Genomic DNA, 27,085 nt, shown 5'->3' on the forward strand with positions numbered 1-27,085 from the left:
TGTCGTTATATATTGAAATTTTAAAAAAAATTAATGCAATAAACGGAAATTCCGCGCGGACGTCCGTGGGAGTCAACGCAATGGCGGACGTCCGCATGCCCGTAGCGATGGAATTCCGCCTAACGCCGCGGAACTGCGGTGTCCTCGGCGGAATTCCATATCCGTGCATACCATGCACAATGGCGGACGTTCGCCGGGACGGGCGCCATTGTTGATGCTTTAATGTAAACGGAATTAAAGACTAAAGAGGCATTGTTAAATAATTCGAATTAAAGAAGTATTGTTGATTTCTGATTATATAATGGTGGATAGTAATCTGCATAAAGGGAAGAAAGCAAGAAAAGTGCTCTAGAATAAATCAAATTATAAATCCATAATTAAGCAATATATGTAACTTCCTTGTTCACTCCATTTATATATAAATAAATACTATATTCACATCAGTTCCTCGGAGTTGAGATAAAATTTGTCATCAAGACTTCAATTTTGGCCTCTCCAAGTATGGTATAGGTTTTGATCTCTAGAAAATACATCGATTTAGAGATGACAAACAATATGTTTGTGGTGTTGAGGATTGCATGGTCTCAAGACTCTTTTGCCTTTTGGGGTAGTACAAAGATGAATAAGAACTTCACATGTATGATAATTGATACTTTCGAATTTATATCTGAAAAGTGAAAATTGTAGTACTAACATTAGCTACAAACATTCTTTACAGAAACTGAAGTATTGTTCATGTCAAGTGTCGACCATATCGGAAGTTGCCACTAATCATAATCATCAAACATACTTAGTTACAAATTGAAGTGGATGGGTAAAATAAAACCAACAAAATGCTCTCAGATTAACCACAGTTATACATGCATTGCTGCTGTCAAACAATTCAAAATAACAACAGTTATTTGTGGATATGTAATGGACAAGATTCATCAACAAGTACAAGTCACAAGAACCTTTCTCTAAACCATGTTAATTTGGGCAAGTTTAATACTAGTACTTATTTACAGAAATACTTGATTATACTTTCTCTTCAATAATTAAAATAGTCCGCTATAATCTATCTAGCAGATCTAGAATAGCTAATCAAACTTCATCTAGACTTGACACATAAATTACCAGAAAAGCTTCACCTGCTCACAGCATTCAACCCTTGCGCTTTCTTCTGCTGCAACATGAACTCGTGACATCTCTCCGCTTTTCGCCTCATCTCTGCCAGCATCTCCTCCGTTTCAGCAATGATCTGTTGAGGCTCGTATACCGCCACAAAATCAAGCCATTCGCCCAACGTCATCTTACTCAAATCTGCCACCATCTCCCCTTTACTAGTAGTAGCTCCACCAGCAACACATTCTTCCACTCCAGCGCTTCTCACTTCATCAGCTGCAATATCTGATCTGTTTTCCTTTTCTTGTTTTGCTTCTTCATTCTCTGTTTCTTCACAAATAGTCTCCACAACTAGCTTATTCCTCCCCCTTCCTCTGCCTCTCGTTGCCTTTTTGCCCTCGATCAGGCTCGAATCGACTACAGTTTCTTCGACATTGTCTTCCCTCCTCTTCCTCCTAGTGCTTACACCTCTCAATCCTTTGATTTCACTTGGCCCCAAATCATTATCCTCTTCAACATTCAAAACTGAACTAGCAGTAGCTCCAGCAGCAACACATTCTTCCATTCCAGAGTTTCTCACTTCATCAGCTGCAATATCTGATCTGTTATTCTTTTTTTCGCTCTCCCGATTTGCTTCTTCATTCTCTGTTTCTTCACAAATAGTCTCCACAATCAGCTTCTTCCTCCCCCTTCCTCCACCTCTCGTTGCCTTTTTGCCCTCAATCAGGCTCGAATCGACTACAGTTTCTTCGACATTGTCTTCCCTCCTCTTCTTCCTGGTGCTTACGCCTCTCGATCCTTTGATTTCACTTGGCCCCAAATCATTATCCTCTTCAACATTCAAAACCTTGGCCAAATTCACATTTCTCGCCGAACTTCTAGTCCGCCTAGCGCTTACGCCTTTATCCTCTTCCACATTCAAATCCTGGGCCAAATTCTTACTTCTCGTCGAATTTCTGGTCGTCCTAGTGTTCGCATTCCTCCCCTGATTCACCTCAACTTCGATTTTAACCTCGTCGACATTGTTCTGTAACCCTAGCTCGGCAAACTCGTCAATTACCCCCAAATCGACGACCTGCTCCCTCACGCGCCGCCGCGTGTTCCTCCTGACCTCGGAAACAACTTCATTATCCTCCCCGCTAAGGATCTCCACCCTAATCGACGTTTCCTCGCCGATTTTGATAACGTCTCCATGGGACAGAACCGCCGATTCGAATGGCTCGAGCTGCGCGCCGTTCAGAAAGCTGCCATTCGAGGAATCGAGGTCGGAGACGGTCCAGCGTCGGCCGTCCGGATCCGGTGCTTCTTCGGCTTGGATGAGCAGGTGTTTGGAGGATATTCCTGAGTCCTTGATAGCTAGCGTGTTGCCACGGACAAGGCGGCCGATCTTGACCGCGGTTCCCGGCCTGAACTCACTTGTGTTTCCGGATAACGGTCCCTTGTCCACGATTAGCTTCAGCGTGGCGCCTTCTCTGGCAGCGGCGGAGGCTGAAGCGGATCTTCTCGGAGGCATTTTCCGGGTTTGGTTTGAACTTTCGGGTAGGGTTAGTGATTTGGGGGAGTATAGAGAAAATAGGTCTTTTCGTAATTTTAGTTTTTGTTTTCTTCAAAAGTTTGAATTTGATTTGAGCGCGAGAAACACTTCAATTAAACGATGCGTTTTAGTCCTATTTTAAAATTGCGAAAAATTGTACTGATAACTGATTATGCAATCTAATTATGAATTTATTGATATATATTAATAAAATCGTAATTGATAAACTAAAATAACTATATATCATTGAATATTATAAACGCTTAACCTTAACAGCAAACTTTAACTAAAATTTGAAAGTTAGTAACAAAACAACTGCATGTAATAAATTGATCATAAAATAAGCTACTGAATGAACTATGGAATCAAATAAAGGTCTTCGTGGTAAACAAAAAGGTTTAGTGGTAAAATTATTTTGTTCCTCAATAACAAAGTCAAAAGTACCAAAGAAAAATAGGCCGAGTTCCAATCGATTTACAACTTGAAGGTTTATTCTTCCAAAAATATTATACTCCTACTTGTGTAGCTTATTGAGCCTTTTGTTGATGGTGTATTTATTTAAAAGAAAAAAGAATTACGAATAGGCGGTAGACCTCAAGCCTCAAGGTTCGGAGAACAAATGTAATTTTTGTGGAGGAGCTAATTGTCCAAAAAATAAGTCGAGTCTGGTAGAGTAATAAGAGCATCTCCAATGGTCGGCGTCACCACCGGAGCGCCGATTTTTCGCCCACGCCGGTTTGACGCCGAACCATTGGAACCGGCGTGGGCGAAATCGGCGTCAAAATCGGCGTCGCCATGCCGATTCCCGCGCTGACGCCGGTTCCCACGCCGATCCTCACGGGCGCCATTGTGGCTCCCGGATCGGCGCCAAACCGGCGTCGGATTTAAATATTTTTTTTTTTTTTTCGCAAAACACAATATATACGCGCGTTGAACCTCATTTTCATTCGCACCACTTGTTTTAACGAGTACTCTCTCTCTACCTTACTTTCTGTACAAGATCAATAACGAGCAATGGAGAACAACTACGAAGGTACTCCAGTTAATCCCGGGGGATGGTCTCAGACTCCCCCGGCTCCCGGTGTAGGGTCTCAGACGCCCCCGACTCCCGGGGCAGGGTCCCATACTTCCCCGGCTCCTGGGGGAGGTGGTTGGCCTCCAATGAGCGGGTACTACAACGTGTACCCGTGGCAGCAGATGATTCCGGGGTGGGCACCCGGCATGCAGCCCCCTATGCAGATGATGCCGGGGTGGGCACCCGGCATGCAGCCACCGGCGCAGCAGATGATGCCACCGGCGCAACATATGATTCCACAGTCGCAGGCGACGCACGGGGGGGACAACGCCTATCGGCCGACTTTTGATTTTTCCACCGGTTCTTCGCACACATCGACCCCAACGGATGCACAGTATTCGGAGACCTTCTCCTTAGCGGACTTGGGTTTTGATATTAACGACGTTTCTGAAACTCTCATTCAAAGCCAGGGAGTAGGGCGGGGTAAGAAGAAGGGCAAGGCGAAGAAGGTCGGCGAGTCGTCGCAGCCCCGCGCCGAAATCCGGGGCCGGAGGAAGTGGACGGACGCGGAGAACGTTGCGGTTGCCAAGGCGTGGGTGAGTGTTTGCGACGATCCTCTCGTTTCAAACAACCAGAGGATCGTCAACTTGTGGGCGAAGATAGCTGCAGCCTACAGGGCATTTTGCCCTGAAGGGAGACCGTGCACCGGGGAGGAGGTCCGGAAGTGCTGGGACCGAATCAGGGCTGGCGTCTCTCGATTTTCGGGTTTGTACGCCAACGCCCTCCGCATGCAGACCAGTGGCCAAACAGAGGAAGACTGCAGGAGGATTGCGGAAAGAGCCTACCCCGATCCGGATAAGAAGTACTATGAGTTCACCTACTGGAACTGCTACGTTGTGCTCAACGAGTCGGAGAAATTCCGGGCAGGCGTCGACGCTGGCTGGCCGAAGAGGCAGAGACTGAACTATACCGGAGATTATAGCGGCAGCAGCGGTGGTTCGTCAGACCTCCCCGAGACGGCCCAGGAGGTCCCGACTCCTCGGTCGTTCGGTCGCCGACCTCGCCCGGTTGGGCAAAGGCGGGCGCAGCAGGTTGCGAGGGGGGGCACACCGAGTTCCCAGGATGTCCATTCGGCATCCCCCCTCGGCAGGTCTACCGAGGAGCTCAAATTCTTCGCGCGCCAACAAACGCGCGCTCAAATGGTGAAGACCTTAGCCGACTTCCAAGCGGCGGTGGACCCCGAGGTGAAGGATTTTCTTCGCGTATTGCTCCAGAGCCAGCGTGAAGAACTGGAGGCGATGAGGAGGGACACCGGCGGGAATAGCCGCGGCGTAGGTGGCGACGGAGGCGGCGGCGACGGCAGTGAAGAAGCGTTGGGCGACGACGGAGACGAGGACGGCGGCGATGAGTGATTTTGTTTTACTTTTTTAAATTAATGTACTTTTTACTTTTTGTAATTTTTTTAAATTGTTGTACTTTTTTTTAAAAGTAATGTACTTTTTAAATTTTAATATTATTATTCGAATTTTCCGTATTTGTCTCGTAAATTAAATTATGTATGTTGATACAATTGTAAATTAAATTATATAATTGTTATTAGTGATGTGGATAGGTAGTGTGAAGGCTATTTGATGGCTATTTGATGTCCAGTTGATGTGGCAAGCTGATGTGGCAGGAGAATTGTAGTGCTGATGATGTGGCAGTGTGAAGGCTATTTGACGGCTATTTGACGTCCGCCAGCATTGGAGATGCTCTAAATAGAACAAAAAAAGATCGCGTGAGGTGGAGTAGTAAGGGCGGGCATCCACTACGCGACGCGCCACCGTCCCGCGTTCCGTCGCGGAGGGATGGAACGCTCGCGCGACGCGTTGCGACACGCCGTCCCGTCCTGCTCCCGTGCCTGCGAGACACGGGACGGGCTGTCACGCCACACGCCGTGGCGACATGGCGCGCCCCTGCGCCATGCGTGACGCCCACTCGCCGGCCCGCGAGTGGGCGCGTCACGCTGACGCAATAAATCAAGTTTTTTTCCAAAAAAAATCGAATTTTAAAAAAAAACTTTTCATTTATAAAAATTGTTTTTATATTTAAAAACAATTTTTACAAATAAATAAATACAAGAAATTCGTAATAGCCCACATATATTTGATGGGCTTGCGAATTTATGAAACTCATTCTTGGTTGCTTCTCTTTTATAGAGACAACCTTGAATATTTTATGTTCCACTTTCGATGTGGGACAATGTCATTCTTGATTGCTTCTCTTTTATAGAGACAACCTTGAATGTTTTACGTTTCACTTTCGATGTGGGACAAAGTCATTTTTGGTTGCTTCTCTTTTATAGAGACAACCTTTAATGTTTTATGTTTCACTTTCGATGTGGGACAAAGTCATTCTTGGTTGCTTCTCTTTTATAGAGACAACCTTGAATGTTTTACGTTTCACTTTCGATGTGGAACAAAGTCATTTTTGGTTGCTTCTCTTTTATAGAGACACCCAATAATGATTTTGTCACACATCGAAAGTGAAACATAAAACATTCAAGGATGTCCATATAAAATTGTATTTTAAATTATGTCATTTTTATTTTTTTAAGATTTTAATTATGCTTTTTTTTTTAAATTTTAAGTTGTATTTTTATTTTATGCTGTAATGTTATTTTAATTTTAATGAAGTGTGTTTGTTTTAATTGAATTGTGTTGGAAATATAAATAAAAAAATGAAATTGAATGAATAGTAATTTAAGGGACGGTTTAAGGGATGGTTAAGGGATGGAGCATTGTAGGTTCCGTCCCTTAGTTAAGGGATGGAGTAAAAAAGTACAGTGAGGCTCTCAAATAGTAGTTTAAGGGACAGTTAAGGGACGGTATGGAGACAGCGCAGTGGATGCTCTAATAAATAGGAAAAAAAACAAACAATGATAAGCAGATTGACATAGAGTGAGGTGATAAAATAGAAGGAATAATTAAGATAATTAGATTGACCTAAAGCTCTGGGCATAGATGCAATTTCTTGTTTTTTTTTTTTTTTTTTTTAGATGCAATTTCTTGTTGAGAGTGCATTTGTTCAAAAAGTACAAAAGAATATTAATGAAGCAGGGTATACAGAAATAAAACAAGTGATGTATCTATATATTAGGGTGTTTCTTATGTATTGAATTTTCATTTTAAATAGCGATCTATTGAAGTTGTATGTTGAAATATGGTAATGTGATTTGCGCAAAATTCAAATGATATAGATGGCGCAATATGCCCAGAAAATGGGAATGGTAACAAGCGGATCTAGATCTTGATTAGATATAGATTGGATCCTTCTATTCAAGATCTAGATCCAAATTTTATCTATTTGACTTTCTATGGATCAGATATAAATTGAAGATAAACATATTTAGGTTCAATCATTCCTCTAAAATAAATTCGAAATAAACTAGAAACTATCGTAATCACTACAAAAACCGCTAGATAGTGACGGAAAGTAGTGACGGCGGCTGCTAGCTCAACAATTAATGACGGAAAAAGCGTAATCACGAAATAGTGACAGATTATTCCGTCATTTGGTGGGATTAATAGCTTTAGTGACGGACAAATCCGTCACTAATATTTTTTATTGACAAGTTTTTTAGTGACATAGTAAGTTGGCAGATCCGTCATTAAAAAACTTGTTGAGCTAGCAGCCGCCGTCACTAATTTCTGTCACTAATTGTTGAGCCAACAGCCACCGTCACTAATTTCCGTCACTATCCAGCATTTTTTTAGTGAATTATCTAAAATCACAATGACACCATAACAATCATCTTATAATAATTGTCTATAGTTTCCACCATCAATGAAAAATATGTTGTTACACTATAATCCATAAAAACATTAGAATCATCTAAAACAAATTATGATACTAGACTTATTCATTAGAAGTAGAACTCAAGTCTACTGGCAATAAATGATCCTCAAACAAACTCATCATTCAGTTTAGATTTGAAGATTAAAAGGAATGATCAAGATCTTTTGGATCATTTAATTACTTGATAATGGCTAAATAAAAAACGTAACGTCAATATATATAGAAGAGACACGATATGGATATTTGAGAAACTATTTTAACTAATCAGATCGACAAAACTATTAGTACAATATAGAGTACTCCATATTCCATAATTTATGGTATAAACCTATTATTTATAATGTCAGTATGTCACAGAGATTAGAGTATTTGTCGAATAATGTCCATAAATATTTTACTGTGTTCTATATTTTTGTTAGGCCATCCACAATAGGCGCCCAGCGACCGCCCAGCCGAGCGCCGGCGTTGGGCGGTTCGCTGGGCGGTCTATTGCAGTCGCCCAGCAGACGATTGGAGAGAGAAACCGCGCAGCGCTGGGCGGTTTCGTGGCGCTGGGCGGTGCGCTGGGCGATCCGCTCGGCGCTATTGCAGCGCCCGGATCGCCCAGCGCGATTTTTTTTTTTAAATTCGAATTTTTGAAATTCGAATTTTAAAAAAAAATCAAATATAAAAAAATAATATTTATTTATAACAATTGTTTTCTATATATAAAAATCAATTTTTATAAATAAATTTATACTAGAAATTCGTAATAGCCCATATATATTTAATGGGCTTGCGAATTTATGAAACTCATTCTTGGTTGTCTCTCTTTTATAAAGACATCCTTGAATGTTTTATGTTCCACTTTCGATGTGGGACAAACTCATTCTTGGTTGCCTCTATTTTATAGAGACATCCTTGAATGTTTTATGTTCCACTTTCGATGTGGGACAAACTCATTCAAGGATGTTTCTCTTTTATAGAGAGATATCCATGAATGTTTTATGTTCCACTTTCGATGTGGGACAAACTCATTCAAGGATGTTTCTCTTTTATAGAGAGATATCCTTGAATGTTTTATGTTCCACTTTCGATGTGGGACAATCTCATTCAAGGATGTTTCTCTTTTATAAAGAGATATCCTTGAATGTTTTATGCTCCACTTTCGATGTGGGACAATCTCATTCAATGATGTTTCTCTTTTATAGAGAGATATCCTTGAATGTTTTATGTTCCACTTTCGACGTGGGACAAACTCATTCAAGGATGTTTCTCTTTTATAAAGAGATATCCTTGAATGTTTTATGCTCCACTTTCAATGTGGGACAATCTCATTCAAGGATGTTTCTCTTTTATAGAGAGATATCCTTGAATGTTTTATGTTCCACTTTCGATGTGGGACAATCTCATTCAAGGATGTTTCTCTTTTATAGAGAGATATCCTTGAATGTTTTATGTTCCACTTTCGATGTGGGACAATCTCATTCAAGGATTTTCTATAAAATTGTATTTTAAATTACGTCATTTTTATTTTTTTAAGATTTTAATTATGTCTTTTTTTTATTTTTTAACTTTAAGTTGTAATGTTATTTTAAATTTTCATTTGTAAATTTAATTAATGTAATTTTTTTAATCATGTAATTTTTTTTAATTATGTACTTTTTAAATTTTATTAATATTAGTGAATTTTCTCGTATATGTCTCGTAAATTAAATTTCGTATATTGCGTTATTGTTAATTATTGCATTTTGTATATATTTGTTAATAGTGATGTGGATAGTATGTGGCTAGGCTATGGCTGGGCTATTGGTGGGCTATTTGCTTGTTTTGATGATGTGACAGGAGGATTTTTAGTGCTGATGATGTGGCAGTGGCTAGGTTATAGCTGGGCTATTGCTGGACTATTTCTATTGTGGATGGCCTTAACTAAGAAATCGAGACTAGTAAATCTTATCCCAATTTTCAAAGTTTAATTATAACTACATTCCGTCATGGCCGTGAAACGAACTCGCGCCTACAGAAGGCCACGTGTTCACTTAGATACATCACAAGATCATTCTTATTGGTTGCGCAAACGTGGCCCATTGCCGTTAACTACAAGTCGGATACAACTGCGCGCTAAATCTGAGCTTTCGGTACTCGCGCGTGTGGGCAATCTATAAACCATATACTTTTGTTTTTAGGGCAATACTTATTTCAGTGAGGCCGCTGTTTTTTGTCTAAATTTGTTGAGTTATTATAGTATTTTCGACTAACAGTGTTCAAACAGACTTCATAACATATGTTTTATACGACTCCTCAACCGACAATAATTACTACTATTATTTTACTAAATGATTGGGATACGTTTAATATTACTCCCTCCATCCCACAATAGGAGTAGGGGCAGATCTAGCCTTTGTCTGGATGGGGCAATTGCCCCTCCTCACTCCCATAAATCCTTCTCTATTTTGATACAAATTTCCAAATATATATCAACTTCTTCACTAAATGTCCCCTTATTAAAATTCATAAAATCACCCTGGATATAATTTTGACCCCTATGGCATGATTTTCTGGCTATGCCCTTGAATAGGAGGCACATTTAGTGTGGGTACAATTTGAAGAAATTAAAAAATAGTGGATTGAAAAGGTTAGTAAAATATGAATTACTGAAGTAAATTAGTAAAATATGAGATCTACATACCCCCGTCCCAAGTTACTTGCACTTTTCATTTTAGACCGTAAATTTGGGATTGATTTTTTAGTGTAATTAAAATAGAATTTGAAGTGTAACGAGACATTTCTTAATAAAGGACCTCTTAACTTAATCCAACATATTAATTAAATACATTAATTCTAACTTCAACTAGAAATAGTGTAAATAGTTTGTGACGAGTCGAAAAATAACAGTGCAAGTAACATGGAACGGAGGGAGTACCATTTATGATAAAAGTGAAATGTTACTCTTATTGTGAGACGGACTGAAATAACAAAATGTGACTCTTATTGTGTGACAGATGGAATAATAGTTACTGTATTAATTTTAGTCAATTTTTTTAATAATTATTCCATATATCTGTAATTTCATTTCAACAGTTGAATCGTGACATATGTGTTGGATAATAGTAGTAGTAATTTATTTTGAGTAATCTGCTTTGTAAATAAAGTTAAATATGAGAAATTTTATTTTAAGTTTTGAACAATTATTATAGTATAAAATGACTGAAAATATTGATACTACAAATTAGAAAAGGTGAGTATAAAATTGAAAAGTTGGGAAAATTGAAATAAAATTGATACCTCTACTTAAATTAGATAGAGATATAGTAGTAACTGATACCTTATAAATATTGGCTTAAATTTAATAAAATCATTAAACAATACAAGCATTCGAATTTTCATAATAAGTCGAATTTTGTGGAAAATTTAGATAGAGAGAAAAAAATGCAATATTCATAAAATTTCCAATTCAAACATCACGAATTCAAGTCGCCTCTTTTGAATCTTTGCCATTTTAAAGAGCCCCAAATATAGAGAGACTTCAATTCATTATCTAGAGAGAGAAGAAAGACAGCTCAAACAGGGAGACAATGGCGTTCATTTCTTTCCTCGGTAGACTCCTGTTCGTCTCTGTCTTCGTTCTCTCCGCCTACCAAGAGTAAGACTTCTGCCTCTTACATAGATCTGCGTTCCTTTCACCGCTCGTGAGTTTGTATGTTTGGTGCTTTTCAATCGTTTTGTATTGAGCTTGTTGAAGTGTGAAAAAGTTTCGAGCTCTGTTTAACTTGGTTTCACCTTCTATTTGTGACTTTGGAGTGAATCTACACGATTGGATCTGATGAATATGTCAATAGATTGTGTACTGAGGACTTTTCATTTGAGTTTCGTGATCTTACAATTTTGAGCTATGTGGTGATGAATCGATGTTTTCGAGTTGGATATATTCTCTGCCTCAATTCGAAGATTGGTAGTATCGATTTCATTGGTGTTGATTAAGAAAGTTCAAACTGAAGCGATAACAATGTAAAATAAAATTCTAAGTTAATTTTGGTATAAATGTCACTGTTTGATTAGATCAGGGTTGACTAGTTATTGTTGTTTTCGGAACTGCATTCTTCAGCAATGCTACCCTGTTCTTGCAGGTCAATGATCTCTCATGTTTGTGAGGATCAATAGATCGAAGCTACTACCGGAATTTTGCTGAAATATGATTATGTATAGCTAATTTAGGTGTTTCAGACTTTGCTAGTATTTTTGAAGAAGCTAATATGTTTAGTTACAAATTGCATACCAGAATTTGATCCTATGCGTCCAATTGCTACATTGTTTACGCAGAGCCTGAGATTTTGTTACCTTTGTTGATCTAGATCTTTTTAAGAGTTGTTTTATGTTTTGCATGTGTGTGGTGGTAATGGGAAAATGGTTAGTGCGCTTCTGAAATTGTTGGTTGAACCAGATTTCTTTTGTATGATGGAGATGCTTTTACATAATTTTTATTCCTTATAAACATTCGAAATGCTATACGATAGTTACTTACGAAGCCATGTGTCTGTTAATTACTCAATGTTTTACTTATCTGTTGATTTTGAATGAAGCTACATCTAGTCGGAAATGGTAATTTGTAGGAGTACAAGAATTACTATTCATTTGTTTCATGTGCAGCACCATCAAGCCATACATGAATGTATGAAGTGCCTTCTTATGCAACCCATTGTAAACTTTTGTAGGTTCAATGAATTCGGTAATGATGGTGGACCAGCGGCAAGGCAATTAAGGCCAAAGTTCAATGTTTTCTCAAAACATGTTGCTACTCACACTGGATTTCAAATTCCCCATGTTGAGGTAAGGAAAATATTAATTTATTCGCAATACACATCCCTGTTACACGACTATGCACATACTCACAAAGACCCATATATATGTGCTAGCATGAATTTATAGATTGAGGAAATTGTTTATTTCAGATGAAACATTTGATATTGGGAGCAATCATCATGAAGTCTCTTGGTAGCCTTTTGTTCGTCTTCAGCAGCTCTTTTGGAGCTGTGATTCTGGTACACGCTGTACCAATCCTTCTTCCATATATATATATATATAATATATAAACTCAATCATTGTTGCTTAAAGTTCTTTTGTATTCTCAGCTACTCCATCAAGCTATTTCAACACCTATCTTGTATGACTTCTACAACTACGAAGCTGACAAAAAGGAATTTGTTCAGCTCTTCGTCAAGTTCACTCAGGTACGCATTCAATCTAAGAACCATTCACCAACAAACAAATGAGTGTTAGCAAATTCATTTATGTGACTAGTTACTCCTCATCATGCTGCATTCATTATTCATTACTGACATTACAACTCACTCCAACTTTCTGGCCAGAACTTGGCGCTGCTCGGGGCTTTGCTCTTCTTTGTTGGCATGACGAACTCAATGCCACGGAGATCTTCAAAGAAGAAGGCTTCTAAGGCAAAAACTAACTAGAGGTCTGACAAAAGTGATTGGTTTTAGTTGCTTCATTAAATTGCTTTAATGATCTGGTTAGGGAGTACTGGAACCAGTTTTTTGTAAGTTGTATTGTATCATCAGCAGCAGCAGTAGAGTGTCTGCGATTTCGTTTTGTCTTTCTTTTTTTGGACGATGTTGTCTCGGCTATGCCATGATCTCTTTTGAAACTCATGAATTTATATGTATGTTACAGTTTTTCCAGGAATTAATCACAGATGAGGCTATTAAGTTTGATTATTCACTCTTGATTGATTTAATTGTGTTTTCATTCCAATTTTATGTTTTATTTTAAATTTGCAATTATTGATTTTTTTGGGGCATTGGCTGGAGTTTATAATTATCTTTTTATCGTTGATCTTACTTAATAATTGGTCGTTACAAATTTTATTTAATACTAAGTGATTGCTAATATAGGTTTTTTTTAATAATGGCATATATTTTGATATTATAATCAAATTAGTATAGGATATAACAGAGAACTCAAGTTATCTAGAACTTTGCAGTGGTGGATCCGGGCATATTTATAAGTGGAGTAGTATATTTATATGATAAAGAAGGATTAGCTTCTTCTTTTCATAATTTTATTGGCATTTACTTTTTATTAAGATATCATAGTAATTCACTAAATTTTAAGATCTTATTATAATATTATGTTGAATTATATATATTTATCATATTTCAATCTGATCAATGTCAAACCGATTTTACCAATTGATAACTTTGGTAGTTCGTTTATTAGTCCGATTGTAAAACATTGTTTTTGTGTTCTCTAGATCTAACACTCAGACAGTGGTAGATCCGGGCATTAATTACTATTGTTGTGTTTTTCTAATCTTAAAGCACTCCGAATTATACTTCTTCCATTCCACTTTAGGAGTTTTGGTTTTCTCGCCTTAGAAGTTCTAGTAAGAATATTTTATAAATGGTAACAGACCTCACATTTCATTAACTTTATTCAATTCACATTTTATAGTACTAGTAGTATATAAAAATGAAGTCTATATTCCACTATCTTTTTTCACTAACTTTTTCTTGATATTTTTAAAAATCTGTGCCAAACTTAAATTGGGACGCTTGAAGTGGAGCGAAGGGTGTACTGTGATAAAAAGGTTTAGCTCAAGTGGTTGCAAAAAAATAGTACTACCATATTCAAGTTTTTTGTTTTATTAAAAGAATCATTCTAGTGCTAATCTGTAGATTTTCTTCGAATAATTTGGCCACTTTTATACCTGATCAATCTGGTATCATATCTTTCATTCTGATTTTAATGTTGGTTTACTGTAGTAAGTTTATATAGTTAATCAATTTCATTATATTTTCAATTAGAATTTTAATTATTTTTTAATACTCAGCATGTAATTGAGCTGTGGTAGGCCGATATGTTTGAGAACATCACCTCCTAAAGAGGGTGTCATATCAATATAAAATACTTACTCCTTTATTGCAAAAAAGGACAAAAGAGTGATGGAATGTAAGATAAGTTGATGAAATAGTTTACACAAACCCATATTTTGCACTCAACTGAAGGTTTATGGTCCGATTAAGGAGCTGCTGTCGGAAGAGAATCCACCTGTTTATAGGGAGGCCAAAGGGGAAGAGATTATAGCTTGTAGATATGCAAAGGGAATGGAGGCTAACACCCCATTGTTGTCCTATTTTAAGCTCAATTAGCCCTTTGATTTCATCCAAATAATCTCTCTTATTATTACTATGACTGTCTGTGGCTTTCTTTACAACTTTGAACCTAAATTATCAATGCATATATTTATATTGATAATTCAAGGTAGTTTTAGTTATTACAAATGTTGATTACAAATATAGGAGAAATGAAGCTATAGATGAAGGCTGTGTTACATTTCAACTCCAAAAGGCTAACCTTTGGTTGGAAGTGAAGTAAAGCAGAAGTGCCATCAAGGCCCTTCTTGCAAAAGTAGTCACTATACTCTTCGGACGTTGTGGCGCGGTACTTGGGAGGGTTTGTCTCCGACAACAGCTCCTTGATTGGGGCATGAACGATCGAGCTTGGTCCCGAATCCCTCCCAAAGAAGCTGGCAACTGATATCCTCGGGCCAGCCTTGCTCGACACCACCCTGTGCTCCACGCTTTTGTACTTATCATTTGTTACCAGCTGCAAGATTGATATTATTGATGTGTTACAGAGGGAGGATCCATTTGGTCTATATGTTTCACACAATCAACGTGAGACAGTACTGGAGTACGTTACAGATGCTTACTTGAAGAAGATCTCCAATGTTGACGACTAAGGCTCCTCGGAGAGGAGGAACATCCACCCACTGGTTCTGATGCACCACTTGGAGCCCTCCAAGGTTGTCCTGCAGAAGCACGGTTGCAAAGTCATTGTCTGAGTGTCTCGTCGCGCCTAATGTGAGCTCAGGCTCTGGGCACGAGGGGTAGTAATGGCAGACCATGAAAAGTGAGTGTGCACACTCCATTTGTAGGAGATGATTTGTGCTGAGTCCAAGACCTTCAGACAGCAACTCAAACAAACTCCTCCCTAATCCCATCACTTGCTTAGAGTACTCCATCATGATTTCCCTAAAACACACCAATCTTCATCACAAGGCCTAAATTCCACTTTAATCAATTCAATTGAACACCATCTCTAACACTAGTATAGTTACAGAAGAATAATCGAATAATCATGAATTGACAAAGGAAGCTTCTAGATTTTCATAGACCGGCAAGTTTGAGGCAGTGGTTGAGGATTAGGAAGCAAGAACACAACTGAACACAATACAAAGACTCCTTAAACACACAATCATCCAATTTTTTCCACTTCAATCAATTCAATCCAACACCATCTGCAGCACTACTCTAGCTATAGAAGAATAATCACATACTAATCAAGGAAGCTTCTAGAATGTTACACACCTGCAAATTTGAGGCAGGTGTTGAGGCTGTGGAGGATTAGGAGCAAGAGCACAGTAAAAAGAGTCCCTCCAATTAGTCGCCGGAGCACTAAACAGATCGAAATTACTATTAAACCGAAACTTGTTGGAGGGGTCTCTGGTGTAATATTGCTTCTTCATATCCGTATCTTGCTCCATGAATCCACCAACTCCGTCCAACATATCATCCAAAACTGCTACCGGAATCCCATGATTCACGACTTGGAAGAAACCCCACGTCTCCGCCGCTTCTCGAATCCCGTCCACGACTTTCCGGCGTATGCTCGGATCCTTGTCGAAGCTCTCGAGATCTATCACCGGAAAATCGAAGTGAGTTCCGGTCGGGGTCCCGATATCCTTCAAATTTTGCGGCGGATGGAGGAAGATTGTGGGCAGCTTGGTGATTCCGGCATCGACTAGTCCTTTCACGCCGGCTTTCGTGTCGTCGAAGGCCTGCAACTCGCTCTTCCGATCGGATTTTGCATCCTTGCTGCTTGAAACTACCATTTTTTCCGGCGAAAGTAGGATTTTTGGTGGAAAGCAGCTGCACACTTATTTTAATGGATTGATGGTTGGCACTTGACTCCGCTGGCTGAATATGGATCACTACATGGATTTTTCTACAAATCTTTGTTTATTGGTTTTGAATTATCCACAAAAAAGTTTCAATTCTTTCACACACAAATAGGGTCGAAGCAAAATAAAGGATGTGAACATTGATGTGACCTCTGGTGGCGGCCCGCCTCTTAGGCCATCCACAACGCTGTTCCTATACCGTTCCTAAACCGTTCCTTAAACCACTATTTGAGGGCCCCACTGTACTTTTTTACTCCATTCCTTAACTAAGGAACGGAACCTGCAACCCTCGTTCCTTAACCGTTCCTTAACCGTTCCTTAAATTACTATTCATTCAATTTCATTTTTTTTTAATTTCAACTCAATTCAATTAAAAAAACACACTACAAACATACTTTATTAAAAAACAAACATACTTTATTAAAAAACACACAATATTAAAAAAAATTACAACTTAAACTTAAAAAAATTAAAAAAAACACACAATTCAAATCCTAAAAAAATAAAAAACACACAATAAAAAACACACAATTAAACGTGGGAAAATAAAAAAACTACTCCGCCGGCGAATCATCCTCCGGAGGCGGTCGAGGTTTAGGGGGAGGGGGAAGACCAAGTAGTCCTGCCATATGCACAATTCCGTTCCACCAGGCCGTGAATTGGGCGTACGAGAAGCGGGAAGTGTCCGCCATTGTGGCGGTTATGTACGCCACCATAAGTGTGTTCGAGCCTCCTTGTGAGCCCGATCCCGAGGCCGACTGGCTTGATTCTCCTCGGCCCTTCCTCGCTCTAGCCGCTTTCGCCGCCTTCGTCCCTTGCGGACGACGGCGCCCACGGCTAGATCCCTCGTACTCGGCGGCCGTAACCCCAACCTCCTGCGTGCCACGATCACTGGGCGCATCGGTGTCACCAGACGAGTACTGGCCGCTCGTCGTGTGCTTCGTCCGCTTTGAGGTTGATCCCGAGCTGGAGCGGACACCACCGGCCCACCTTTCCTCGTCCTTGACGAGCTGCCAAATATCAACATATTTGAACTGTACACCGGTGTCCTGGTGGAAGGCGCGCATAGCCGCCCTCAGTATGTCGGCGCCCGAAGCTCCGCTTTGGTAGTGCGCCGCTTCGGAGGAGTAGATCCCGCAGAATTTTTTGACCTGTAAATCGACTCGGCCAAAGTGAGCACGAAGCATTGTATATTTGCGCTTCCGGGCCCCTTTCGGCTTAGTCTCGTGGTAGACATCACGGACCTTTTCCCAGAAGCACTTGGCGGCTTGTTGGTTGCCGACGATGGGATCATATGAGACGGTGAGCCAGGCGGTGTACACCGCCTTTGTTTCTTCGTTGGTGTAGGGATGCCGGCCCAGATCCTCCGGCTCCTCCTCCTCATCCTCCTCGGGTGCCTCAGACGCAGCCCTGTAGCTTCCACCGCCTCGGCCTCCTCCCTGAGTGGGTTCAACGGGGATATCCTCCCGAATCTGGGACAAACCCTGGGAAAGCCGCGAGCCGGAGCCTCGAGCGTAGGCATCCACATCGAAAGTGGGTGGTTGGTACCCACCCGGCGTCGCCGACCCCTGTGTGCCCGGCGTCGATGACCCAGAACCACCAAGTGTGTTGTACATGGTCTCCCAATCGCCGAACGCGTTGAGATCCCACCCTCCGGCGCCGCCACCACCGTAATTGCCGTCGCCGGACATTTTTTGAAGAGATAGAATATGAAAATTGGAGAGAAATTGATGTTGATGTAGGAAGAATAGATGTGTAGTTGTGTATAAAATGAATGAATTAGGTGTATTTATAGAATAAGAAAATAAAAATTAAAATTAAAAAAATTAAGAAAAAGTTAAAAAAAACGGTAATGTTACCGTTTAAAAAAATTTTTTTTTTTTTTAAAATTCGATTTTTATAAAAAAAAAATAATTATTGCGTCATTGCTGACGTGTCCCACTCGCGGGCCGGCGAGTGGGAAGCACGCACGCACGGGGATCGGCCACGTCGCCCAGGCGCGTGGCGGCTTGTTCCGTGCCGCGTTACGTGCCGTCGGCACCCGGCACGGAATGGGAACGGGACGGGAGCGGAATGCAGCGCCGCAACGCGTTCCGCGGCGAAACCGTTCCGGCGGAACGGCACGCGGAACGGTTTCGGCACGCGTTGCGGGTGCTCTTATGAATATCAGATAAAATCATTTTGGTTGTGCACAAAATATATTACTCCATAAATCATTTTGGTTGTGCACAAAATATACTACAACAAAGTTAATGATTCTTCAAAATGTTCAATTTGTAAAACATTTCATTACTTTACCGCATAAATCTATTCACAGAAAATAGAAATTTGCATGAAAGAAATGAAACTGAAACGCAAAAGCAAAATGTAAGAACCCGTTTCCGTCAAAAAGAAAATTTTCAATTTATTTAGTACTCAAAATTTGTTCAAAACAGCATTAGAAGCAAGAGATCTAAAACCAAGATAAAATCAACTGGCGAGCATTTCTGATTTTGTATTTACAAGCATGTCAGGCAGAACAATTCCCAACTGCATGATCAAGCTTATAAGGAGCATCATCGCACACAAAATCAAGCGGCAGGTGGCCTGAGCTCATGATCTTGAGATGTGTCACGAGCAGACGGAGGTAGGTACTGCCACATTGGTACGAGACTGTAGCCAGGGTACATCGGCATCTTGTTTGGGGCAGCAGGGTATACCTGTGGATGTGCATGCATGAAACCAGTAGGAGGAACAGCCATGCTTTTCAGTTGCTGCTCCATCCTCTCTTTATCTGTCTTGAGCACCAATTTCTCTTCACGAAGTTCATTTTTCTCAGCCTGTTTTAGATATGACATAGTTATAGAGCTGAAAAGGGTTTTCTACTGACTCAAAAACATGGCAATTTGAGGTGGTTAGGTAATGTCCGACCTTCAAAGTTTTTATCTCTTCTAAAAGCTTCTCATTCATCTCTTTATACTCCTCCGATTCAGTTTTTAGCTGGTCTAGAATTCTGATGGCATCACCAAGTATGGCCAGTTTGTCAGTTTTTGCAGGTCTCCCGGGTTCTAGCGTAGCAGACAATTCTGTAAACCTGCACCAAGCCCAAACCAGTTCTTTATTGAAACAATCTATCTAGTCCTTCACATAATGCACTACCACAATCTCTCACTTTCTTTCGGGAAATAGTAGGTACTACCTGTCGTTCAATTTTTCTCTCCTCATTCTCTCACGGCATGCTTTGTTTCCTGTTCCACCACATTGTTGACTGCGACCCCTGTAGAATGGGTGCAACAAGGCCAAGAGTTTAGTTGGCTTTGTTTGAAAAAAATGGTGATGAAGCATTTATCCATAACGAGTTGAAGTAGATTTGCAATAGGAAAAGAACATTAAAAACATAACCAAACTTCCCTTCGCAAGTCCATTTGCGAAAACCTTACCTTATGTAGATACTAGATATGAAGACCAAAGACTAGCCATTTCATACATTGAAGGAACTAGCCATTAAACAAAATGATAGCCTGTAATTAGACGTGCTTCAGGTTTTTGAACAATAAAGAGCAGCTTTAAGACAGCAAGATTCCATGTAGCACATTCAAACTCCATACATGTAGAGTGAGAAATGACTCAAAATTGCCATATCACGATTTTTAGTACTTCCGTGAATCCAGCTGAATCACATTATATGATTATAGAAGCTATATAAGTTCTTCCAGCAACAGAAATACACATTATATTACAGATTACCTCTTTTTTGGGTTTTCTCGCTCTTCCACTGAATCACTGATATGTGATGTAGTTCCACTAAACGACACATCATTCGCCACGCAAGTGCTTCAATTAAGTAATGATCATATCAATGACAAATATTGTGACAGATTTACAGCAGGTAATATATTTAGCAATAGAATTGTAATACTAGTAAGCAAAAGAGTAGCCAAGACACTGTGTTATAACTTTAATAAGTACATCACTAGTTAATACCACACCTTGTTTATAAGATTAAGAGCAACGAGCAAGTCGGGCTCTTAAAAATTTCATGGCTGAAACCTAAAACCACCTAAGAATAACTTTAGACTCCAAACTCGAGCTCAAAAAGCTCGACTTCAGCACAGATGCAGCCTTTTGGATTCAAGATTACCTTATCAAAGAAATATTTGAAATGGAGGGATGACCACAAGTCATATCCAGATATTCTTTGATTGTCCAGTCCCAAGTAACTCATCGTCTTGCTTTTTCTATTGTGCAACATCGATGCTCTTCTAACGATATCACAGGGAGTTAGGTGAAGTAAGCTGCAACTTGGGATGTATTGTTGCAATATTCAAAGGACGGACTATGCGGATTATTTAACCATGACTATAATCTGGAATCTTATCAGCTGATCAACAAATGACCGCCTAATGAGCTCCTGGAACACTATAAGCACCTCAATGTTTACAAAAAATCTAGACATGAGCTCAAATTTCGCTCTATGTCTATTTATAACCGTAAGAACCGCTTACAAATCCTCTAGATATGTCTTTTTCAGTTTTGCTGAATATTTCGATAGCTGCATTGGATTAAATCTCGATTTGCACTGAAAAACTATTAATAACGAAATAAATCTACAAAACGATTTCCTATCTCGAACTTTCAATCCCAAACATTGGCATAAATCTATAAAACCACATCCTATAGATCAGGGACGCAGAAAATCATTCATAAAGTCAAATCGAAAATTAAAAAATTCCAATCAAGCACACAAACCAGTAATTACTGTCATAGAAAAAATAATCCAAAACAAACTCACTTTTGCGCCGGTGGCTGAGGGTTCAAATAAAGGTCCGCGGTCGGGACGGCGTCGTCCAAGAGGAAGCTGTAATCGATTAACTCGGTCCAGCAATTCTCGTCGAGTGAATCCACGTGATGTGCATAGCCATTCATCATCACAATCACGTGTGATTAGGGCAAAGAATTGGGGTAGGCGAGTCAAATTAATAATTGGGGATTTTGAATGCGATTTCGATTTCGATTTCAACTTTTGAGGGAAAAATGGATTGATGGCAATTAATTTGAGGGTGAAAAGCAGGATATGATTCGACGGGTAGTGGGAAGCCACCCATTGAGGGGGCGACACGTGGACGACGGCGTCAATTATTGGCTATGCCGTAATCAACGAAGTTGCTATTTGCGCCGCCGTATATATGCGTGAAAATCAAAGTACAAAAGCGGTGAAATGATTTAAGTGCGATTTTCATATGCGATGCCATTGGCAGTTTCTTTTATTCGACTAATTGATATGAATTCTTGTTGTTATCCAATAATACTATTCGCCCTATTATAATCAAGACAATTTTTTGAAATATGGAATTTAAGAAAAGAAAGAATATATTAGGAGAAATAAAATAAAAGAGTTATGTGTTGTTTTTTTTTTTCAAAATATAAGAAGTGATTCAGCAATAGTTTGACTTTCCAAAAGAAATCTTCCTTTCGTCCAAAAAAAAGGACCATTTTCATTTTCTGCACTCATTTTTAAAAAATGATAATAAATAGTTAAAGTGAAGAGAAAGTAGAGAAGTTTCTTTTCTATATTATTCTCTCTCTTACTTTTCTTTCTCTCTACTTTAACTATTTATTATCATTTTTTTAAAACTAGTAAAAAAATGAAAGTGTCATTTTTCATGGACGGAGAGAGTACGATTCAACTATAATAAAATGGAAGAACTAATAAAAATGATTTAAATTCATTCCTATTATGTTTTATTTGATAAAATTTAATATTTGTGCAGATTTTGGAATTTGGGTTTGATTATTTTTAAAATAAAATAGACAGAGAGCATCCAAGAGATTTTGATGTCATCTTATCCTAATTATATTCTCATTCTTGATTTTATTCAATCCTTGGGTACACTAAAGAGCAACGCCCCCAATCAAATGTACCCATTCAATTTCATAGGAATATGGTGGCCTTTCCCATATAGTAAGAGCTAAGGAAAAAGTTAAAATTATAAAGTAAAAAAAATAATTATATAATTAAATCATTGCATTCTACACCTCAGAAATTTAGGAAGAATATTCCAAAATACATTTAAAAGAACAACTGCAAGCTAGCATAAGAGAAACACCGACAAATTTGTTATAGTTTGTCCCACAATTTAAAAATCAGTCTTAAAAAGTTTAAACTCGTAAAATAATATTAATATAATAAATAAATCATAGCAATATGCACCTCAAAAATTTAGAAATGATATTAAGGCCATTCACAATAGGGCCGATAAGCCCGCCCTATGTTATCGACGGGTTTATCGACCCTATTGCACGAGGTTCAAATTTTAATTTTTTTTTAAAAAAATGTGTTCCTAATTTTGACACTAACTTCTCATCTCATTTCATTTACCCCTTCACATATTTCTTTCTATTTTTCCCACTCTCTACTCAAAATGAATGATGACGACGAGCTTATGGGTGCCTTAGAGCGGGCAATATTGGATCATGGTACGTTGTATTACCACAACATGAGCAATGACGGCAACAACAACAAGAACAAGTACCTAGGCCAATCCTCCATCGGGAGCCAGTCTTCCGAAAGCATGTTGTAGCCGCCGAACATAAATACATACCTTGTACGTAAGCAACTGTATTTTTTTTGCCATGAAATAATTGCGAACAAATCAAAACTTCATGATGATACTAACTACCAACTAGGTAGATCATAGGGCTGAATAAAGAACATATCATAACATTCATTACCAGTTTACCACTACAAATGTTTGAAGTTCCAGTGTTTGCAGATAATTTTCACAGAGTCATATAACGCGCGCTTCGTTTTTTAACCTATCAATGAGTTCATCTATACAGAAGAAAGCACTACCCCAGCTTGTCTTTTGGGAGGCTCTATCACTTGAACAACCTCCAAGTCGGATCTGATCTCGACGTTCAGATCCTGCAGAGTGAGCTTCTTTATCACCTTCGACTTTGCCTTCATAATGTTTGGAAGAGTGGCATATCTTGGTTGGTTCAGCCTCAGGTCAGTGCTGCAATAAAGAATGCAGGTCAGAACAGGAACCGCGAGAGAATGAATCATTAAAAGCAAGAAGGGAAAATTTTTACGTGATTACAGGTAAATCCAAGCTCAAGGTCTCGAGACCACCATCAACCTCTCTGTCCACGGTTGCTACTTTATTTCCTTCATCGAGTACAACCTAATGGAATTGAACAAAAAATTGAAGATTCATGTAATGTGTCAAAGTTAGCTTAAGGCCAATGAAAGAAGATACTGTAGCAAGAAACATATAGTCTGGGAGGAAGTAAGCTTCGAATGCCTCGTGTTGGATGTAACAAAATATATTCGATGAAATCGCATAAAGAAAGAGAAAAATGGGATATAACAAGGCATCATAATAGTAGTTTTTTGAAATAATGACTGGGTGACCAAGCAAGTAGTTCTCATCTTCCTCTCGTATTGTAGACATTTCATTAAGACGAAAACATAGTGATCATACTATATCGTCATTTTATAATCTCGTAGAAAAAGGAGCAATGCTACGCTAATCTTGGAGGCAAAGGTTCCTTGAGGCCATTTAAGAAGCCCTGCAATCATTTGCCCCGTTCGGTTGCAATCATCATCGATGGCCTGCATAAATCTGAACATGATAAGCATATAAGATAGGAAGCCCTAACTTAACCCAAAACCATGGTCAAAGGTAAAGGGTTGACTCCCTATTATATGCTATTCCACACTTTCGTGTGAAACCGATGTGGGATCGTATCAATCCATCCCTCTTTTAAACCGGACGTCCACGGACGGCACACGCCACGGGCCCACCATCCGCTTTACGGCCCTTTTTCCTTTCGGGCCCACGTTTTTTTCGGTGGCACCCTTGGTCACACCTACGGGTAGCCCCTTTCCGTAGGACATCCGGATCCACGTTCACCGCACCAATTGATAAGCATATAAGATAGGAAGCCCTAACTTAACCCAAAACCATGGTCAAAGGTAAAGGGTTGACTCCCTATTATATGCTATTCCACACTTTCGTGTGAAACCGATGTGGGATCGTATCAATAAATTGATAAGCATATAAGATAGGAAGCCCTAACTTAACCCAAAACCATGGTCAAAGGTAAAGGGTTGACTCCCTATTATATGCTATTCCACACTTTCGTGTGAAACCGATGTGGGATCGTATCAATCCATCCCTCTTTTAAACCGGACGTCCACGGACGGCACACGCCACGGGCCCACCATCCGCTTTACGGCCCTTTTTCCTTTCGGGCCCACGTTTTTTTCGGTGGCACCCCTTGGTCACACCTACGGGTAGCCCCTTTCCGTAGGACATCCGGATCCACGTTCACCGCACCAAATTGATAAGCATATAAGATAGGAAGCCCTAACTTAACCCAAAACCATGGTCAAAGGTAAAGGGTTGACTCCCTATTATATGCTATTCCACACTTTCGTGTGAAACCGATGTGGGATCGTATCAGAACATCAGAAACAATAATCTGAGGGAGAATCGTAAACCATTAAAAAAAATAAAACGCAGAGAAATATGTCTACATGATGAAATTCAGGCCAGCAAGCAGAAGCAGTCAAATCAAAACAGAAGCATACATTTCTTCCGAGGCATAGATAAAACTCAAACTAAGTGATAACATATGAATATGAAGGCTAACGGGGATCATTTATATCAGAAATGTACATTAAATAGTTAGGAAAAAAAAAACCATTTCTCCTTGAACTAGCTATGCAATAATGTAAAAGCACACCTTTATAAGCAAACTGTAGCAACAACATCATTTTCTTTTCTAGTGAAAAGGATAAAGGGAAGCAAGAACATCATATATTTATATTACATTCCGCACAAATGGACATAAGCGTTTTCAGAATGTCTTAGTGGCGAATACCAAGTAACAACCATATGATCCAAATGTGATACTCCTAGTGGCTGTTCGGTTTGTTAGACAAAATAATCATGAGATGTCTAGGATTGAGTTGTTAAATTCAACCTCATGAACAATACACAATATTACATATTTAATCCCGAGATATAATCTTGCAAACCGAACCCCCCATAAAATATGAAACATCAACTTCATTTCCCACGAGGGGCTGTGTTGGGCTAGTCTACGAGCCGGACATTGGCTAGTTCACAGGCCGAACCCGTCGGAGGGAAGCTAAGTATTCGAGCCACGAGGGGCTGTGTTGGGCTAGTTCACTTGCTGAATGTATCTCGAACTCCTATGTATGATAAAAAAAAAACTTCATTTCCCAAGTAAAAATCGAGAACTTTGTGAGAGAACACAAGCACAAGCAAGACCAAATTATACACAATAACGCAATCTTGCTAGCTTATGCCTTTTGAATGTGAAAACAGAATACAAGTCATAGCTTCCCTACCCAACTAAACCTCACATTTGCAACACTCTCAGTACCTAGAGAAGAGCTATGTCAAGAACACATTGAGTATTTTTATCTAACTTATTAGCATTGCTCCAATTCAAAGGCCATAAAATATCCCCAAAGTGTCAATCCATCCTAGTAAACATTAAATTACTCAATCACAGAACTATATTTATCTATCTATGCTAATACTCAAAACTAAAAATCCTCTGTAAAGTATATGAGAAATCCATAAATCCCAAAATTCCAATCACACAGCAGAAAACATAACTAGCACAGATCACAAACATCTTCACCTCAAATGTAAAAACCAGAAAATGAAACAAAAGAATTTCCTAAAATCCAACTTTATTTTAAAAAAATACTGCTTACCTGTTTTCCGAGAAGGAGAAGGCCGGGCTTTTCAGCATCGACGAGCGCCTTGAAGATCTTAGCAACAGAAAGGGGGTAAAGCGTTCCCGGGAATTCCACGTGGATGGCCCGGTCGGCGCCCTTCGCAAGCCCGGTGCGGAGAGTGTCAGCGCACTGGGCCGGGCCCACGCTCACGACTTCCGAGGCCCGGCCGGACTCCTTGATCCGGAGCGCCTCCTCTAAAGCTATCTCGCAGAATGGATTCATCGACATCTTCACGTTCGAGGTCTCCACACCGCTCTGCAACCAATCATAAATTTAAGAAGGAAAATTGAAATTGAGCTAATTTTCATTCATTTTCTTATCCTATTTTGGGGGCGTTGAGCTTCACAGCTTGTCAGGTTTGACCCGGATTTTGACGGCGTAGTCCACGACCCGTTTGACGGCTACCATGATCTTCATGATCGCCGGAACAAAAATTTGGTCGGAAACTGTTTTTCTTCTTTCTTTCTCGACTGGGAATCAATAACTCAATTTTATTTAATTTCCATTTTTTAAGAAATATTGTTTTGGGCTCAATTTTTCCTTCTGGCCCAAGTCTTTAACTAAGCCCAAACCCAATCTCCGAGACTAGATGTTCAATCGGATAATTACTTGTTACCCGAGCTCTGACCCGGAAAAGATCCGTATTATCAATCCAAAATCATGTGAAATATCGTTCGAGTTATTCAATTCTGAACTACTTTATCTCAATATCTCTTTTTTAAGAGATTTTCTTCTTCTCTCTTTGTTTTTATTGGGTTGTTGTGACTTGTGAGCATTGTTCTTGTGGTAATAAATCTTATGCACAATTAAATGAACCATTCTTGAACTTTGGTTATTGTTCGAGGATATTCATAGAATTGATGATTTGAGTAAGATTTA

General features: G+C 39.4%; 5 protein-coding genes across 7 annotated transcripts; 1 reads left to right on the forward strand and 4 right to left on the reverse strand.

Annotated features, from left to right (window-relative positions):
* Positions 1–820: 820 nt before the first annotated feature.
* Positions 821–2,681, reverse strand: LOC121806407 (FHA domain-containing protein At4g14490). The gene has a single exon (XM_042206430.1). It carries the CDS (start codon positions 2,615–2,617, stop codon positions 1,127–1,129), a length of 1,491 nt encoding a protein of 496 aa, XP_042062364.1. The 5' UTR covers positions 2,618–2,681; the 3' UTR covers positions 821–1,126.
* Positions 2,682–10,904: 8,223 nt separating this feature from the next.
* LOC121806435 lies at positions 10,905–13,198 on the forward strand. Its single transcript, XM_042206472.1, has 5 exons — positions 10,905–11,112; positions 12,182–12,296; positions 12,419–12,508; positions 12,599–12,697; positions 12,836–13,198. Exons 1-5 carry the CDS (start codon positions 11,045–11,047, stop codon positions 12,935–12,937), a joined length of 474 nt encoding a protein of 157 aa, XP_042062406.1. The 5' UTR covers positions 10,905–11,044; the 3' UTR covers positions 12,938–13,198.
* A 1,225-nt stretch (positions 13,199–14,423) lies between these two features.
* LOC121808103 (1-aminocyclopropane-1-carboxylate oxidase homolog 1-like) lies at positions 14,424–16,608 on the reverse strand. 2 transcript variants are annotated; one of them, XM_042208462.1, is made up of 4 exons: positions 15,854–16,608; positions 15,388–15,517; positions 15,196–15,294; positions 14,424–15,089 (listed from the first exon to the last, which is right to left on the reverse strand). In XM_042208462.1, the coding sequence occupies exons 1-4, from the start codon at positions 16,375–16,377 to the stop codon at positions 14,751–14,753; spliced, it is 1,092 nt and encodes a 363-aa protein (XP_042064396.1). In that variant the 5' UTR covers positions 16,378–16,608; the 3' UTR covers positions 14,424–14,750. The 2 variants fall into 2 exon arrangements, with proteins under 2 accessions (XP_042064396.1, XP_042064395.1); XM_042208461.1 differs by having other exon boundaries at positions 15,196–15,517; positions 15,854–16,606.
* A 2,216-nt stretch (positions 16,609–18,824) lies between these two features.
* LOC121808105 (transcription factor bHLH104-like) lies at positions 18,825–21,619 on the reverse strand. The gene is made up of 5 exons (XM_042208463.1): positions 21,218–21,619; positions 20,173–20,259; positions 19,625–19,702; positions 19,357–19,519; positions 18,825–19,265 (listed from the first exon to the last, which is right to left on the reverse strand). Exons 1-5 carry the CDS (start codon positions 21,352–21,354, stop codon positions 19,017–19,019), a joined length of 714 nt encoding a protein of 237 aa, XP_042064397.1. The 5' UTR covers positions 21,355–21,619; the 3' UTR covers positions 18,825–19,016.
* Positions 21,620–23,097: 1,478 nt separating this feature from the next.
* On the reverse strand, positions 23,098–26,826 carry LOC121806451 (electron transfer flavoprotein subunit beta, mitochondrial-like). Of its 2 annotated transcripts, none has more exons than XM_042206494.1 (4): positions 26,570–26,826; positions 26,183–26,461; positions 23,518–23,609; positions 23,098–23,441 (listed from the first exon to the last, which is right to left on the reverse strand). In XM_042206494.1, the coding sequence occupies exons 1-4, from the start codon at positions 26,621–26,623 to the stop codon at positions 23,258–23,260; spliced, it is 609 nt and encodes a 202-aa protein (XP_042062428.1). In that variant the 5' UTR covers positions 26,624–26,826; the 3' UTR covers positions 23,098–23,257. The 2 variants fall into 2 exon arrangements, with proteins under 2 accessions (XP_042062428.1, XP_042062429.1); XM_042206495.1 differs by having other exon boundaries at positions 23,305–23,441; positions 23,526–23,609; positions 26,570–26,815.
* Between the last annotated feature and the right edge of the window lie 259 nt (positions 26,827–27,085).

This window comes from Salvia splendens, chromosome 6 (assembly GCF_004379255.2).
Source record: "Salvia splendens isolate huo1 chromosome 6, SspV2, whole genome shotgun sequence".
NCBI lineage: Eukaryota > Viridiplantae > Streptophyta > Magnoliopsida > Lamiales > Lamiaceae > Salvia > Salvia splendens.

Bases quoted from the DNA above. Each gene is read 5' to 3' on its own strand.
- LOC121808103 (XM_042208461.1), bottom strand. From the start codon at position 16,377: ATGGTAGTTTCAAGCAGCAAGGATGCAAAATCCGATCGGAAGAGCGAG. The intron at 15,518-15,853 runs GTGTGTAACATT...GGTGTGTTTTAG, and splicing joins CACCTGCCTCAAATTTGCAG to GGAAATCATGATGGAGTACT. The intron at 15,090-15,195 runs GTAAGCATCTGT...TCAATCTTGCAG, and splicing joins ACATTGGAGATCTTCTTCAA to CTGGTAACAAATGATAAGTA.
- LOC121808105 (XM_042208463.1), bottom strand. From the start codon at position 21,354: ATGATGAATGGCTATGCACATCACGTGGATTCACTCGACGAGAATTGC. The intron at 19,703-20,172 runs GTAATCTGTAAT...CCCATTCTACAG, and splicing joins CGAGAAAACCCAAAAAAGAG to GGGTCGCAGTCAACAATGTG. The intron at 19,266-19,356 runs GTCGGACATTAC...TATCTAAAACAG, and splicing joins AAGAGATAAAAACTTTGAAG to GCTGAGAAAAATGAACTTCG.
- LOC121806407 (XM_042206430.1), bottom strand. From the start codon at position 2,617: ATGCCTCCGAGAAGATCCGCTTCAGCCTCCGCCGCTGCCAGAGAAGGC.
- LOC121806435 (XM_042206472.1), top strand. From the start codon at position 11,045: ATGGCGTTCATTTCTTTCCTCGGTAGACTCCTGTTCGTCTCTGTCTTC. The intron at 12,297-12,418 runs GTAAGGAAAATA...TGTTTATTTCAG, and splicing joins TTCAAATTCCCCATGTTGAG to ATGAAACATTTGATATTGGG. The intron at 12,698-12,835 runs GTACGCATTCAA...CTTTCTGGCCAG, and splicing joins TCTTCGTCAAGTTCACTCAG to AACTTGGCGCTGCTCGGGGC.
- LOC121806451 (XM_042206494.1), bottom strand. From the start codon at position 26,623: ATGAAGATCATGGTAGCCGTCAAACGGGTCGTGGACTACGCCGTCAAA. The intron at 26,462-26,569 runs GTCAAACCTGAC...GATTGGTTGCAG, and splicing joins ACTACGCCGTCAAAATCCGG to AGCGGTGTGGAGACCTCGAA. The intron at 23,442-23,517 runs GTAAAAATTTTC...TCTTTATTGCAG, and splicing joins TTGGATTTACCTGTAATCAC to CACTGACCTGAGGCTGAACC.